The 16,903-nt window shown below is 38.1% G+C and overlaps 3 protein-coding genes across 4 annotated transcripts in view; 1 reads left to right on the plus strand and 2 right to left on the minus strand.

Moving 5' to 3' along the window:
* LOC117985971 (glucose transporter type 1-like) overlaps window positions 1–3,867 on the minus strand; it is a 28,745-nt gene extending 24,878 nt beyond the window's left edge. The window contains exon 1 of one of the 2 annotated variants that reach the window (XM_034972773.2): window positions 3,579–3,867. Coding sequence is in view for 1 of the 2 variants with exons in the window: in XM_034972771.2 (XP_034828662.1) it covers window positions 1,619–1,658 (40 nt within the window). In the remaining variant the exon portion in view is untranslated. Of the gene's footprint in view, window positions 1–1,618; window positions 1,696–3,578 lie in introns of those variants that run through there. The other variant, XM_034972771.2, reaches the window with a different exon arrangement.
* A 410-nt stretch (window positions 3,868–4,277) lies between these two features.
* Window positions 4,278–6,930, plus strand: LOC117985976 (HCLS1-associated protein X-1-like). The gene is made up of 2 exons (XM_034972781.2): window positions 4,278–4,596; window positions 5,134–6,930. The coding sequence occupies exons 1-2, from the start codon at window positions 4,405–4,407 to the stop codon at window positions 5,644–5,646; spliced, it is 705 nt and encodes a 234-aa protein (XP_034828672.1). The 5' UTR covers window positions 4,278–4,404; the 3' UTR covers window positions 5,647–6,930.
* A 580-nt stretch (window positions 6,931–7,510) lies between these two features.
* On the minus strand, window positions 7,511–16,487 carry LOC117985974 (trypsin-1-like). Its single transcript, XM_034972779.2, has 7 exons — window positions 16,222–16,487; window positions 12,339–12,522; window positions 11,491–11,653; window positions 10,501–10,663; window positions 9,855–10,034; window positions 8,810–8,984; window positions 7,511–8,012 (listed from the first exon to the last, which is right to left on the minus strand). Exons 2-7 carry the CDS (start codon window positions 12,514–12,516, stop codon window positions 7,894–7,896), a joined length of 978 nt encoding a protein of 325 aa, XP_034828670.1. The 5' UTR covers window positions 12,517–12,522; window positions 16,222–16,487; the 3' UTR covers window positions 7,511–7,893.
* Window positions 16,488–16,903: the final 416 nt, after the last annotated feature.

Below are 16,903 nucleotides of genomic sequence, written 5' to 3' on the forward strand. Positions count from 1 at the left end.
ATTTAACCTTTTAGATATGACAAACAAGAATTTAGATGTCTGATCTTTTTAAAGTTCCGTACCTTCAGAGGAACCCTTAGGATCACTTCGTCAGTCTGTCTGTCGTGTCTGTCAAGACCCGTCAAGGAAATCAAAATGTTAGAATTATGATTACTTGTAAAATCCGAAAACCCTGATTTTGTGACTACATCGCAAAAAATTAAAAAGCATTATTTCCTATTCTACAATACCTACCTATCAAACGAAATTAATTTAATTTCAAATTCAATCTTACTCATCACCTATTATAAATAAAAATGAATCGCCAAAATGCATGTAGGTACGCGCATAACTTCCTAACGACTGCACCAAATTGGTTAATTCTTTTTATAATAATTGTCAGGACCAGGTTCGTAATGAAAGAATTTTTTTTTTTAAATCCACGGGAAAAGACAGTGACCGCGGGACGTATAAATAAAAAGGAATCGCCGAAATGTATGCCGGTATGTACGAGCATAACTTTCGAAGACTGCACAAAATTCGTTAATTCTTTTTTGTTAAAAAGTTTTGTTGATAAAAGATTTTTTTGGAAAATCCGCGGGAAAAAACAGTTCCCACGAGACGCAGACGAAGTGCGGGCAACAGCTAGTTTATAATATTTTCAAACATAACTACTTGGCACAATTTTTGCCCTGTCATCGCCACTAAATGCGACTGTATGTCGTGACGATTTACCGCCATAATAGCATGCTAACCCATTGTATAATCCGAGTTCCGACATACTTATTACTTACCTTTACAAGAAAAAATAGGCAGTTACCTAACTAGTACCTATCATCACCATCATTAAACCATCGCTGGGTCACTATTGAGACCATACGGGACTCCTCTCAGAATGAGAAGGGTTGGTCAGTCTTTTCACGCCAGGCCAAGTGCGGATTTATTTCTAACTCTATAGGACTGGCAGACTTCACACACTTTGAGAACGTCATTTTGGAGAACTCTCACACGTGAGGAAACTCTCACGGTGTCCTTCACCGTGATATTTGTTTAAAACGCACCTAACTCCAAAAAGTTAATGGTGTGTCTGAGACCGAACCCCGGATCTCCTGAATTGGAGACCAAAGTCTCAACTACTAGGATATCACCACTCACAAGTTTTGAATAGACTAAAATTTGTCGCCACAAGATAAATAATTTTATTCGTCCTTTTACTTTTGGCTATATACAATAACTAGCTTATGCTCGCGACTTCGTCCGCGTGGACTACACAAATTTAAAACCCCTATTTCACCCCTTAGGAGTAGAATTTTCAAAAATCCTTTCTTAGCGGATGCCTACGTCGTAATAGCTATCTGCATGCCAAATTTCAGCCCGATCCGTCCAGTAGTTTGAGCTGTGCGTTGATAGATCAGTCAGTCAATCAGTCAGTCAGTCAGTCAGTCAGTCAGTCACCTTTTCCTTTTATATTTAGATTATTATAATATCCAATGATCGAGCGCGAAGATTTATTTCATATCATAATTACATTTTCTAACCACCATAATCGTTCGTTTGTTAATACATTAATAATAAGTAGGTATAGGTACCTATGTATTTTTTGCTTATATCTTGTAAAAATAAAAATAAAACAACAAACCTTGCGGTTGGAGCAACGAAAATGTGTTTTCACTGGCCATTTTATAACAGTCTGAATTTAACTTCAAGATTTTACAGAGTGGCAAAGTGAGTGAAAAAAAACACTTGTGCAAGTTAGGGTTGCCAACTGCTACAAATTATTGTAAAAACGACATGATGTTTCTATGTAAGTACCTATGTGTAAATATTGATAATAATAATTATAGAATAAGATTTGTATGGTTTATTGATTTAAATTCAAAGAATGCAATACCTATTAAGTATGTAGTACCTACCTACTCTTCTACTTATTAAAATTACTTAATTAGTTAATACTAGAATGAAAAGAAACGATATTATTTTAGCGTTTTATAACCGACTTCAAAAAAAGGAGGAGGTTTTTAATTCGCCGGAATCTTTTTTTTAATGTTTTATGTATGTTCCTCGATTACTCGAAGACGCCTGGACCGATTTTGAAAATTCTTTTTTGCTAGAAAGGGTATACTTCAAAGTTGGTCCCATTTGGTGAAGATCTGATGAACATCTTCGAAGATAGATAATAGAACTCCTCAATGGATAAGAGTAAATTGCTCGCGATCAGTGTTATAGCTTAGTAAACAGTAGTTTTTTACCCAGGCATAGCATATTTTAATACCATGGGGCCACTAAAAATTGTGAAATAAAAAAAATTTACAAAAAAAATAAAAACCGACTTCAATACCTAGCCACAAAAATAATTTAATTTATTACCGAATTTATTAAGTAACAAGATTTAACATAGTTCCATGATAATATTTTTTGGGGTCAGTGCCAATAAGGTGCCATTGTGGAGTCTCATAAAAATATGAAGTCTAGACGATTCGCGCAGCTGAAGCCAATTGGCACCGGCACCAAAAAGTATTATCATGGAACTATATTAACTCTTGTTACATAATATATTTGGTAATAAATTAAATTACTTTATAATTTTTAGTATTTTTGGCTAGGTATTGAAGTCGGTTTTAATTTTTTTTGTAAAACTTTTTTAACTATCACTATTCACATTTATTATAAATAAATATAGTTACTTATTAGTAAATCAATGACTTATTAGGTACCTACATCTAAATCTAAAACATACTTTTTTTAGTGTGCAAAATGAAGAAAAAGTGAGTTTGAGTCAGTTTTATACATTAAATAAATAGGGTAAATTTTATAAATAAACAGAAATGAAGTGTGAAAGCAATATTTATTATTTATATTTAGTCTAGTAGCAGCCCTATCACATTTAATATGTACCTAAAGTAAATAGTAAATTATTAAATAAACAGGCATATCGAATCAATCAACAATCATCGCGGTACGACGACGCTGCGCAACGCGAATAATGAACCTTGCTCTAGGCTTATTAATTTTTAATATTATATCGACACCAAATCAACACAAACAGCAAACAAGAAAGAATGGGTCTACTCTACCTAGGTCTTAGATGTTAATTGAAGAGTACACAATAACCAGTAGGATTTTTTAACATTTGTAGGTATACTTTTATATTATTTACATACGCGACAGGTCGAGAAGTCAATAGGGAAGGAAATACCCCGCACAGCCCCCGCGCCTACACGGTGCGGGCGAGCGCGGGTGACGTGCGGATGTGCGAGGCATCCCTTCGCCTCATACCCCAATTGCCATCTCAACCTTAACTTACACTAGGAAATAGTTACAGTGATTTTGAAACTTGATCTTGGATAAGGACGAAATAAATAGGTAGGTATCGATATATTTTGTGAGTTGGTAAATAAAATATGTACTTACCTACCTAATAATATTTTATCATTGTGTGCTAACTAATGGTCCAATTATAGTGGTCCATATTAAAGAGACAGAATGGACCTCTACCTATTGTATATCATGGATCTTCTAAATATTAGGTATGAAAGCACTATGAAAGTAAATGTAGGTCAGGGCATAATAATTAATGAACTAATTATTTGTAAACATACCTCGGTAATACAAATAAAGATGTAAGATCTAATCAAGGTAACGCTATCTCCGACATCACTGGCTTTGAGTTTTGCTTCCTTTAGATTACCACCAGTTCTTTTCCTTCCATTATGGACAGAATCTTGCAGTTTTATGGTTTTATCAATAGGTACTACATGGGTACTACATACTAAAGTGCCGGTCACAGTGTGCCAATCAAAGAGTATATAATCACTGGCACAGACCAATAACATATATGATCACTGGTGTCTGGTGCCAATGTGGTCACTGGTCAGCACGTCAGCACCTTTTATTCAGCACCGACCTGATAAAAGTCAGCCGAGGCCCGAGCCGTATGTAAAAAGTAGATACTCTGTGGTGGTCACAGAAGTTCATTGATTACACAACACACGAGGCCGACGAGGTCGCTGGCCCCAGCTGGCCGAGTAGAATTAATGAAATCGACGAAGTGAAGTCGAGCCGACATTATTTAGGCGTCAAGCATCGATCCAACTGAATGATAGATTAGGATTAGGAAGTTTTCTTTGGTTTTCTTCATGAAATAATTGACGCTTTTTTATTTATTAAATTATTTTTGAAAGTTAAAAATTTATTTTGAGATCAATGTTTGTACATTTCCTTGGACGATATTTCAGAACGTCATAAAGTCGTCAAAATCTGTTGACATTGACAACGACTGACTGATGGCGTAAATAAATAATTATTATTTGTTGCGCAATAGCAAAAAAAAAGTCAATACAAATTACAAAGTTAACCGACAAACTAACATCTAGAATCTAAAACTCGTGTTGAAATCCAATCCAAAATCCTCGAGTGTTCTTCACGATGTCCAGCACGGCGTTCATGGACCGTTTCCGATCGTTTTTCGGACTACGACCGGAGCCGCCTAAGAATGATTTTCGCAATCCGATCTGGGGCTCCGACGATGACGATGACGGTGACGAGTTGTACTCCAGACAGCAGATAGATGCGTTCGACCCGCTGGAAATGCAGCGGGAATTTATGAATCACATGCAGGTACAATTTTGTCCTCTTCATTGGGTCTTTCTAGCTTTTCACGGCCCATCCGTTTACCCTTTTTTGTCAAAATTTGGTACAGAGATAGCTTGCATCCCGGGGAAGGACATAGGCTACGTTTTATCCCGGAAAATCAAAAATTCCTACAGGATTTTAAAAACCGAAACTCACGCGGACGAAGTCGCAGGCATCATCTAGTACTATATAAACATAATGTTGCTGTAATAGTATAGTGGTTAAGATTTCAGCATGCACCCCTATATTTTCAGTTAAGTATATGTGCACTTTAAGCAATTAAGTCAATATCGCTGACTTTAACAGTAAAGGAAAACATTGTGTCGAAACTTGCATGCCTGAGAGTTCAGCATATTGTTCTCAAAGGTGTGTGGATTCTGCCATAAGCACTTGGTCAGTGTGGTGGACTGTAGCTTAAACTCTTCATTATGAGAGGAGATCTGTGCTCAGTAGTGGCAGGGCTGTGACGATAGTGACAATGATGATACATTATTTACTTATCACAAATTTCTTTAACTACAGGACATGTTCAAGACCTTTGGTAGTATGTTTGGTGACATGAAAGCGTTTATTGGACATAGTGACATGGGTACCATAACAGACTTCCCAACCACAGAACAAGAACCGGATGATTTTGATAGCAACAGTATTAGAGATTACTATTTAAAGCCTGGCTATCATGAACATAAGTATGAACACCAGAGGGAGGACATTGATTTAGACGGTAAGATCTCTTCGAATGAAATTTCTGGCTTACTGCAACAGAAGGATGGACATCTAGTCCCTCAGAAACCGTTTGACAGCAACTTAGTTCCTGGAAGGTCATTCTGTAAGACAATTATCACAACAAGCATAACAAAACCTGACGGCACAATTGAAACTCGCAGGATCATAAAAAATGGGAATGAAGTGATCGAGGAGACAACCACAATGGAACCTGATTCAAGGAACCCAAACCATCCTGGTTTGAATCCTATTGCAACTACTAATATGATGTTATCCCAGTTATCATCTCTTCTTAGGAATTTTTATTAAACCTTTACTTAGTAAACCAGATTAAAGTAAAGAGGTAAATAGATTACCCAAAACAATTTCTGCTATTTGAACACTATCCAGAAAATTTTAATCTTGAATTTTTAATTATCTCTGGACTGGAGTGTGTCTCTTCCATCTCAATTAGTGTCATTTGCATAGTGACTTGTACCAAGAAGAGTGAATTGGCACTATCTAGGCGTCTTGGTCCAACTTAAGTGGCATCATCAGCCACACTATTATTGGTGTGATTGCACTAAACTGCATGCCTATACAGTTAAAAAGAAGTTGGTACAGCTGAAAGGTCTACACCTTTACATAGTCGAAATCCCATGGATACGTACAAAGCTATTTGCCTCCTCATTTTTAATCTGAACCGCTATGATTTGAAAAACCCTTCCAGCATCAGTTTTCCTTTCCAATTATAATATGGATACCTTCGAGTTGAGAGTGAATAGGCAACTTCTAGGCAAGCGTGCTCCATCTTAGGCTGCATCATCACTTGCCACCAGGTCTGATTGCAGCCAAGCACTTAGTCTATATAGGGCCAAGCACTTAGTCTATATAGGTATTTAAAAAAAGATATAAAACCAAAAATTGCATTGACAAAGCTGATGTGCTTGCATGATATAGCATTATTTTGTTGTCAAATGTACAGCAGTTTAGTTTAATTTACAATCTCTTTTCTTCAATCTGTGCTCATTAATCAGACATAAATATTGGGTTTCTAAGACTGTTTAATAATTTATTTTTGATGTGATAGTTAGTTTTAAAGTAAACTAAACATTTTTTTCCCTATGTAGCAATAGTACCTAGTATTTTTGCGCCTAAATTTCTTGTAATATTTTTGGATATTTTTGAAAACATATCACAATCAGGTACTAAATTTTTTCCTAATTGTTTTCTAATTAACATAGATATTCTTAAAGTAGTGATTAAGATGTAATGATAACTATTGTTGGTTGTTTTTTATTTTGTTTTGTTACAGTCCTCAACATTTTTTCATACAGTTATTTTAAGACTATTGCAAGTGATTTGATTCTTTTCATAATTTTATATTCCATTTTACAGAGATTTAAGAGAGATAAATTCCATCTTATCATAAATTAATTATTATACTATGATCAAAATTAAATTAAATATCAACATTTATTAATAGAAAAATAATAAATTAGCTGTAATTATAATCAATGGATTAAATAATTTTCTATCTTAGTTACTGAGTCTAATTAGAAATTGTAATATTAGATAACTATTTTAATTTTACTTAATAAAACACTCATTGCAGACACTATTTTTATTTAAATACCTCCTTAATATGATTTAATAAACTAATTAATAACCTTAAAACATATGGAAAGAAAATAGGAAAAAAGAATTTTCTTCTTAAAAAATATTTTATTAAAATATTGATCAAGGTGAGTAATCTTGACAAATATTAGTTTAAAAACTTTAATAAAATAAATATGCTTAACTAAATTATTAAATGCTAGAATAAATACATTAATTTGTTCTTAACAATAATATTATGTTGGTGAAAATTTGGTTATCCACAATTAAAACTAAATTGACAAATCTTAAGTTCTATTACTTTCACATCTTTCCTTGTAGGAAAGAATAGCACTACTTTTAGACATGTCAATTATAATTTATTAAACAAAAGAAACACAGTTGAACAGCAGAACAACAGTTGTGTGCACCACAGTATCTTATTGGGTGATCTCGCGGATTTATGGTCAATTACACTAAAACTATTACACAATACAATGCATAATTAGGTTTTCTATGTTACATGTTTATAGGCAATTTTTTTCAGAACTACAAGTCTAGTATATGTACTAGACTTGTAGTTCTGAAAAAAATCTAATCTGAAATAAAAAATGTAGTCTAATTTTTCTATGATCGCATCAAAGTTACGTTTTGTCCAGCGGGATGATTCTCTAACTAAGTGACCAACACTGAATGATAGCCACCTAATAACTCATGTGACATTTATTTTTAATTCATTGAAAGTTTTCTACAAAAAATTAATACGCTCAGTGAAGCAGTAGTAGAACTAACCAATTTCAAATGAGCTTGGTGGCTATCTATAAATTAAACTAGTTGATGATTCAAAAGCACTTGTAAAAGTTTATTTGAATAAAAATATATTCTATTATATTATATTCTATCCTTCAATGTTGATCACTGAGTTAGCGAATACACCGCAGTTGTTGTGTTTAGATAAGTTAGTCAAAACTCAAACAGCAGTTAGTCGCAATAGCAGGCGTCTCTGGTGTTACTCTTGATCCAGGTCAAGTATCGGTTGACTCTGCTGTACACGCCGGGCTTGTCCGGCCTCGCGCAACCTTCGCCCCACGAGACCACACCTAGAACAATAACGGGTGAGTCAACCAATCATCTTAACCCATCGCCGGCCACTACGAGTACGAACGAGTTTATTGAATACGAATCTCCTCTGAGAATAAGAATTCTTAAGGTTATCCAACACACTGACCAAGTCACTTCACACACCTTTGACAACATTGTGAAGAACTCTTAAGTATGCAAGTTTCCCACGATGTTTTCCATAGCCTTCGCACTTAGCAGGTACAAGATTAACGGTTTTTTTTTGTTTTTTAAAAAGAATATTAGTCAATGATGACTAATATTCCACTTCCCCTCAAATTAAGCGTTAAGCTTGTGCTAGAAGTAGGTACAAGATTAACGGTTTTTTTTTGTTTTTTAAAAAGAATATTAGTCAATGATGACTAATATTCCACTTCCCCTCAAATTAAGCGTTAAGCTTGTGCTAGAAGTAGGTACGACAATAGTGCAACGGGTGGGGTTTGAACCGGCGACCATTCGGATTTCAGTCCACTCCTTTAACCGTTGAGCTATTGAGGCTCTTTAAATGTGATATTATCTGCCTTGTCATTGAATAAAAAGCTCTGTATAATTTTTTTGTTGAAATTCGTGAATTACAATTATTTCAGGTTTAGAGATCCCCTAAACTCGAGGCCAGGGTTGGTCCGCCCTCGCCTCGCCACTTTCTTCTTTTTCTTCATTCTGGGCTGGTTTCCGCACTTAAACGTTTCCGTCTATTGTGCGTGCATCGCCCCTCCCCGCCGAAGTAACTTGCCACTTTCGTAGCCTTATTTTTAGGATCTGAAATGTCTGGTCTCACCAACGATGTGATGCTTCTCAGTGTTGGCATCGCGAACATGCAGCGGCCCGCCCGAGTCGCCCTGGCACGCGTCGTGGCCTCCTTGCTTCTCCCCCGCGCACAACATGTTTTCCGTTATGCGGTTCTTGTACGAGGTTTGACGGCATTCCATGTTGGTCATGATGGGCACTTGAACCTGAAAAATAAAAATAAACGGTCAAGTGCGAGTCGTACCGTACCATCGTACAAAAACACTTTTTCTGTGATGTTACCACAAATTCACGGTTTTCGGAATTTTCTTTTTGCTTTTACTATAGGACATTGCTTTCTAGGTCAACGGGAAGAACCCTATAGGTTTTGACTTCCTTGGCGGGTTTTGATAGACACGACGTACACGAAGTGATCCTATAAGGGTTGCTGTTTTTTAGTGGAGATACGGAACCTTAAAAAAGAATAGCTACCTGACTTCTTTCTCCTTCACTGTTTTGCCATTGAATCACATGGTTTCGTTAAGGATTGCTCTTACAGTACGCGGCAGAAAGTAATGTACATCGATCTTTAGAAGGAGATAGCAGATTTGTAGAGCATTGTCTCCGTCGTTGAGACAGAGACAACGCTCCACAAAGCCGAAATGTCATTCTAATGACCGACTTACATTACTATCTGCCGCGTACTGTAGTTTAGTTGATTTTTTCTATCATTAAAGCAAAAGTAAATGGCTTAAGTGCGCTCCTTCTTAGGCTAAGTAAATTTTTAGTTTCCACTAGGCGTGATTAAGCGTGATCTACTTCTGAAATAGATATTTTGCAAGGATTTGCACAGATCAAGACCTTGAGGCGTGTAGTCTGAGATCTTCCGTCTATTGGGAATGGGAGGAATCTAATAGAAGGTCTTCCAACGCTGCGTCTTCCGTGCAGAGTCGTTATCCTAGCACCGGACTCCAACTCCCCGTCCATTGCTGTTTCACCGTCGATCACAGGAATATTCCGAGCTTGGCGTTCGCTAAGCGACTCTGAGCTTTCTTATCTAACCCATAAAAATGTAAATAAATAACACGTCCATTTACCTCTTGTAAAGTGTTAGAAACACTGCCGCCCTCCTCAGTTGTCCCCCAGCCCGCAACAACAGCAGTTTCATTGGCATAGTTAAGGCCGGGTTTTGGCAGACACACGGGGCGAAGTCCTATATCGTTGTCTTCGTCTACCTCGTCGACTCGGACACGCTTTAAGGCTGTACTGAGATCCACCTGCAATTTTAGATTTTTTTTATCAATAGCCATATGAATTCAGATGTGGTTGGAGTATTCACCGTTGATTCGGGAAAAGGTCAATTTATCTGAAAATAAAACTATAATGTATAAGTGTAAACATGGCGTATACTAACTATACGTAAGTATATAGGTACTATACATGTAAATATAGTAGGTTCTGTCCTTCAGATAATTATACTGATTCTGATCGCAACTTAGGAGTATTAGCATATTTTTCTTACTAATTTAAAAAGAATAATATAAGTTTTTATTAAAACTTTTACAAGTGCTTTTGAACCACTTTGAACCGTCAGAATAATTTACCACTGGCCGGCTAGACTTACAATGCCGTTCCCACCAAGACAAGGGCGAAAAAGGACATTTAGACCTGTCATTTCAGTTAAATTTAGAGATTCTACCAGTAGGTATGTACTACAGAAAATTAGTCGGTTACACAACATACCCTTTCACTTAATTTCAGTATAGCAATGTCATTGTCGTAGGTGCCGGGGTTGTACCGCAAGTGTCGGATGATCTGGGACACTCTCCTGTCGATCGTCTTGGTCTCGTTGTGCATAGAGCGATCATGCTCCAAGAATCGCACTGACATTTTCTCTTTGCGGAATCTGAAACGCATGAATTTGGTATTTTAGAATCACTACCCAGTAGCTGTGGCGGTTGCCACAGTAGAAAATAGATGGCGCTGTTCAGTCGATAACATTTCATGACGTAGTCCCGAACAAATGCACCGCCGACAGTACTCGCACTAACGGAGTGTTCTGAAATCTGGACTATATATAGATAAGTTTCAAGATACAACCGTCGGCCCAGCTGGCGCTCCAAACGCGCGGTGGGAGATCTCCCTTTGGTAAGGTCGAGCCTGCGCACCGCTCCCGTACGTAGCCATATGAAAGTGTTTGTTTTTTAGTTGGTTGTCCTTCAATCACGTCGCAACGGATCGACGTGAATTTTTGCATATGTAGGACGAGGTATAGTTAAAGACCTGGAGAGTGACATAGGCTACTTTTTATACGGGAAAATCAAAATTTCTCCCACGGAATTTTAAAAACCTATATCCACGCGGACGAAGACGCAGCCATCGGCTAGTACCGAAGAGAAATAGAAATATTTTTAATCAAATCAACTTTTACTAGGGAATGATCAACATTGAATGAATTTGAAAGTCGGTTGAATTACGAAATTCATAAACCGATCTAGTATTTGGGTAGGTGGTAAAGCTGGTAAAAGTCAGAAATTATCGAATATCACAGAACGGTTCGGAATTTTACAATCAAGACCTTTTTTGATAAATAAAAGATTTTGCGGTGAATCTTATTTCACTGCTAAATCGTAGGATTTGCCGTTGGTAGTTCGGTCTAGCCTGTAGATTACGGATATCGTTCACAAACTTATTTTTCATGATTCAAATGATCAGTTGATCAAGCATATTTACCCAGATGTGCAATGCGCGGCAGTGAGCACGTACAAGTCGTTGATCAGCGACCCGCCGCAGTAGAACCTGCCGTTGTACATCAACACCGCGATCCATGGTATTTCCTTCTTCTTGGTCTCGTATCCGCCGACGATGCGCCTGCGCGTTCTGGTGAATCCACACTCTGAGAAATGACAAATTGAAAGTTACTGACTCGTGAGACTGATGGTTTGTACTTCTCTACCTCTCGGTCATGGTCATCACTGTGATCACAGATTAGATATTCTGCAGTGCAGTGGCACGCTTGACTAACCGTCTATTCCTCTCCTTCAGTCACCTGCATGTGTTCTTTTTGTACACTTGTGACTTGTGCTTGTAAGGATACCTACTTTAGCCGCGGCTAAAGTATTCTACAAAAACTAACTAAATTCTTTTTACTGAAGACTTCCAGGCGAGGCATTTGCATTGTTGCATCGTTGGCACTACAGTACGCGACAAGTCGAGATGACAATCGGGGTATGAGCCTGGGGGACGCTGCGCACACCCGCACATCACTCGCGGTATCCCGTACTGAGTTAGCGCGGGGGTTATGTGGGTGTGCGGGGCGGGTGAAAGCAGACTTCACTCACCTTCGAGAACATTATGAAGAACTCTCAAGCATGCAGGTTTCCTCATGATGTTTTCCTTCATCGTTAAAGAAGGTATAGTCCGCGACAGGTCGAGATGGCTATGGAGCGGGGCACCCCCCGCACACCCCCGATCGCCCGTACCGGGTTAGCGCGGGGGCTGTGTGGGTGTGCGGGGCGTTCCCTCTCCGATTGCCATTTCAACCTGTCGCGTACCATAGATTAAAGCAGGTAGGTACTAACGGCAAGCAGGGCACTCCACCATCGGTGCGCTGGCAGGTGTCTCGGTGGTGCTGGTGGTGGAGCTCAGCCAGCTGTTGATCCACTCCACGATGCCCTTCTCCTGCCCCCCTTCCGCTTTGACGTCTGTGGTGTGGCAGCTTACCACGCCCACCAGGCAGACGAGCAACACCCAGCGCATGGTTACCTGGAAGACAACAAAAGAGAATTCAAAGGTAGGTTAAATACTCGTATCTCTCTGGGAAGTTATTCTATTGAAGTGGTACCCTTGGGCAATCATCATCATCACTAGACTGTGGAAGTCAACTGTTGGACATAGGCCTTCACTAAAGAACGCCATCACAGTCGGTCCTAAGCCTTCCGCATCCAGCCACTTCCCGCCAGCCTCTTTATATCGTCGATTTATCCCCACTCTACGCTTGCTTACACGCGGTCTCCACTCAAGGACTTTTCGGCTCCACTCAAGGCATGACCTGCCCGCTGCCACTTTGGCTTGCTAATAGTTTGGGCTATGTCAGTGACCTTGGTTCTCCTGCGACTCTCCTCATTTCGGATCTTATCCCATGGGCAATCATACCAAACCGTTATTCACCATAATAAGGAATGTCTGGTGACCCACTATACCTGACTGCAGTTATTTACCATGATGACAGTTATGGGACCAGTCACCAGCGGGAAAATAACCTTTTACTGCGTATTTTAAAGGTTCCAAAGTAACAATCAATTGCTGTTAGTAAATTCTTTACATGCGAAAAAATAAAAAATGTTTTTGGTAGATTTAAAAATACACACTCAAAGATTTATGGTAATAATGTCCTCGTGACCGAATTTCGGCCACGGGCGGCCAATCTCAACGGGACTAGCCATCTACTCGAGAGACATTATAGTGCACAAGTGTGTGCACAAACACAGCTGCACTTTATTCCAATACAGTCCGACTAGCTTATTCCCGCGACTTCGCGGGAATAAGCTAGTCCGCGTGGACTCATAATTTCAAACCCCTATTTTGCCCCCTTAGGGGTTGAATTTTCAAAAATCCTTTCGTAGCGGATGCCTACGTTATAATAGCTATCTGCATGCCAAATTTCAGCCCGACCCGTCCAGTGGTTTAAGCTGTGCGTTGATAGATCAGTCAGTCAGTCACTTTTTCCTTTATATATATAGGACGGCAGTTTGACAGGACCGGAGTTAATTCAGGCGCAGGGCCTGAGAATTCTCCATAATGTTCTCAAGGGTGTGTGAAGTCTGCAAATCCGCACTTGTGGTCAGACAATGGCTTTCTCATTTCGAGAGGAGACCCTGATTGATCACGATGGTACGTACGTGCCATGTGAATTTGACTTTACCAGCATGGTATCGATTGATCACGATGGTACGTACGTGCCATGTGAATTTAACTTTACCAGCATGTTACCGATTGATCACGATGGTACGTACGTGCCATGTGAATTTAACTTTACCACTATGGTATCTTTACGAATCAAGGACACTCGCTACTAAAACCGGTAGACTTGTCCGATACCTACATCATCCGAGTACCGTTACACGGATCATTTATCTTATCATTTCCTTTATTAAACATGTTTTTATTGTACACACTAATGATTTACGTGGCGTCTTGATGATAGTGACTTTTTTCTTCGATTAACACCATTTACCTACAGAATTTACCGAAAAAACCAATCAAGTGCAAGGCGGACTCGCGCACCGAGGCAAACATGATTCTAGGTCAATGGAGGAAATAGGGGACAGGGAGAAGTCCGTGAGGCGCATAACATGTCCTTAAAGACATCACTTGGTGATGACCATGACCACTCCACCAAGATCCGATCGATTTGAAACTTTGTACAGTTGTTGTTGGCACTTGCGTGAAAGCTCGTAACATACCATCAATGTACGTGGTGGTTAAAGGTGGCGCGCGAGTACAATTGCAAAATAATATTTGGTTAAACGCAACTGTGTACGTTAGAATTGTTAAAAATAAAGTCGATGCAGTTTTGAATATTAGCACGAACAAAAGACTTCAACGCGCTACCATGTCTCATAAAAGTATATTTTTTATTTCAATTTCTTTAATTTTTATTCTGTTAGGGATTGCCTACCTATACTATTTAAATGAGTTTACAGTATCTAACCTTTCACTATTTGGCATAAAACTGGCCCTGATAGATGGCAGTAAAATCCCTGATTTGATACCTATTATTCTATTGCGTGATCGTCATGAAAAGTATAAAGCTCCTTATACATGGGCCGTCTCTTTCTTTCTGGTAAGATAAGGGTTTTTGATCATGGCAGTACGAATAGTAGAATAGAACTTGTTCTAAAAAATATTTCAAATCTGCGATTAGTATAACCGGATTAATAAGATTGTATTTCATCAATAAAATAAGTTAGAAAAATATGTCGTGAATCGTGTTCTTACTTCAAAAAGCAGAGTCCAATGCAAAATTATATCAGGACTAGCGTTTCTTATGCTACGTCTGGGAGTCTAACCACCGGCCCGGAAAGTAGATCCTAGTGGGAAGAGCCGGCAAGAAACAGCAGTTAATCTTTTCAAATCAGAAAAAGGGTAAATAGCTACAGTAGGTATTATCAAATAACATTTTTTTTCACTTGTATCACATAAGTGAAAACTAATCTTTAGAGTACCTAAAGCGCCGAATAAAACGCTCCGTTTACGCGTTTCTCCAAAAATTTTCAAGTGATTTGTTTAAATTTTAAGTCAGTTATGGCAAAATAGATTACAGCTAGGGAACCAATTTTTTTATTGAGGTTTAAAATAGGCTTTTTTGTGGCTCGTGTATAAGTAGCTTAACGTAACAACAGTCGCTTGGTATGCAGTTTGCATCGATTCCCGCAACTCGTTCTAGTAGAGAGCTGCCCGTTTTCCTGTACCCCTATCAATTATATCATGTACAATAGAAAGTGTATTGAATTTATTATTATCTCGAATACCTTATTATAAACTAGCTTTTTCCCAGGACTTCGTATGAATTTAGATTTTCAAAGACCACGCTACAATTTCTCAAAATTAACATAAATAAACACCTACTTAGGTACATGTAAAATTTCAAGTCTCTAGACCCAGTGGTTTGAGCTATAGATACGTTGATATGTCATTCATTCAGTTTCTTCTTTTACACGAGTACGTACCTATTAACTTATTCGTGCGATTGTAATATGTCTATGTCCGTTTCCGGGATGCAAGCTATCTCTATACCAGATTTCAGCAAAATTGGTTAAACAGATGGGCCGTTAATAGCTAGCAGACAGACAGACTCGCCACTTTGTCCTCTTCTCTTTCCTTTTATATATATACGTACCTACTTGTTATATTTTTTTTTAAAGAATATTAGCCATGTTAATCATGACTAATATTCCCCTTGCTCCTCCAACTAAGCGTAAGTTTGTGCTAGGAGTAGGTTCCTACGGTAGGGTGGGATTTGAACCGACAACCTTTCGGAATTCAGTCCGCTTGTTAACCATTGAGCTATTGAGGCTCTAAATATTAATATATTATATTAATTACTTATATTAATGAATAAGTTAGAATTTAATCATGCTTTGACATGTGAAATTTGCATTTGCCGGCAGTAATTTTTTTGTAAAGAAAAATAAATTTAAATCACAACGAATTTCAATTAAGTAATTAAAAAGGTAATAATAATGTATTAAAACAAAAATAAAAATATTGTTAATAAATGTAAATCACTACCAAACCTGTAGCATTCCTATACACGCAAATAAATAAACTACTTGAGTGTTGAGGGAGGCTCCCGAAAGTGAGTAAGGCAAATGCGAATTGCAAAATAATTACCCTAAGTCCTAATTAAAACTATCACACCACGAAACATTGACACCACCAAAACAGTATTAAAGGACTCACGGCTTTGTCGATTCCGTGTTGACAAGAAGGCAAGTGAGCAGCCAACGGATATGTGCGCAACTTGGTGAAAGAGAAAGAACTATCTCTACTTTCACTCGCGCCTCGTCCTGGCAAATCGGCTCAAATGTGGACGTAGCCTCAGCACATCCAGTTTTATTCCATATGCCATACTCGTATAAATTCCATAACAGTTACAAGGTAATTTCAGCTGAATCATTATCAGTTAATGCTGTAATTATTACCATTTTTCCCTTGTCATGTGGGGCTCTAATCTCGTGGCACGCAAGAGTATGAATTATGATAAATGACTTAACCGTTAGCGATTGATTGGAACCATAGATTGGAACCTTACTGTAGTATGTATCGAGCTGTTCAGTTCTGCAGGCCTATTCTATTTCTTAGTAGACATGTAATTTAGGCAGTAAATTTTGAACGGGTCTGATCATTAACAGCTGTTAATAGGTTATACCCACAATTAACTAGGCAAAACAAGTTTGATTTGATTTAAGTTTTAATTTTGGTGACTAATCTATATTATGAAGTCAAAAGTGATAGAACCGATTGGATGGCAATTGCAAGGCATGAACTGCGAGCGTAGAATGTAGATCTTCAACTACGTAGACTTAACTACATGCAAAATTAGGTAGCTAGCTACAGAATACTTAGGATCTCTACTTGCTTT

This window comes from Maniola hyperantus, chromosome 10, assembly GCF_902806685.2.
Source record: "Maniola hyperantus chromosome 10, iAphHyp1.2, whole genome shotgun sequence".
Classification (NCBI taxonomy): Eukaryota; Metazoa; Arthropoda; class Insecta; order Lepidoptera; family Nymphalidae; genus Maniola; species Maniola hyperantus.

What these genes read in the sequence shown, in the direction of transcription:
- LOC117985976 (XM_034972781.2), top strand. Translation starts at nt 4,405, where the DNA reads ATGTCCAGCACGGCGTTCATGGACCGTTTCCGATCGTTTTTCGGACTA. An exon ending in AATTTATGAATCACATGCAG is followed by an intron (nt 4,597 to 5,133) that starts GTACAATTTTGT and finishes CTTTAACTACAG; the next exon opens with GACATGTTCAAGACCTTTGG.
- LOC117985974 (XM_034972779.2), bottom strand. Translation starts at nt 12,516, where the DNA reads ATGCGCTGGGTGTTGCTCGTCTGCCTGGTGGGCGTGGTAAGCTGCCAC. An exon ending in GGTGGAGTGCCCTGCTTGCC is followed by an intron (nt 11,654 to 12,338) that starts GTTAGTACCTAC and finishes GTCATTTCTCAG; the next exon opens with AGTGTGGATTCACCAGAACG. An exon ending in GCCGCGCATTGCACATCTGG is followed by an intron (nt 10,664 to 11,490) that starts GTAAATATGCTT and finishes CATGCGTTTCAG; the next exon opens with ATTCCGCAAAGAGAAAATGT.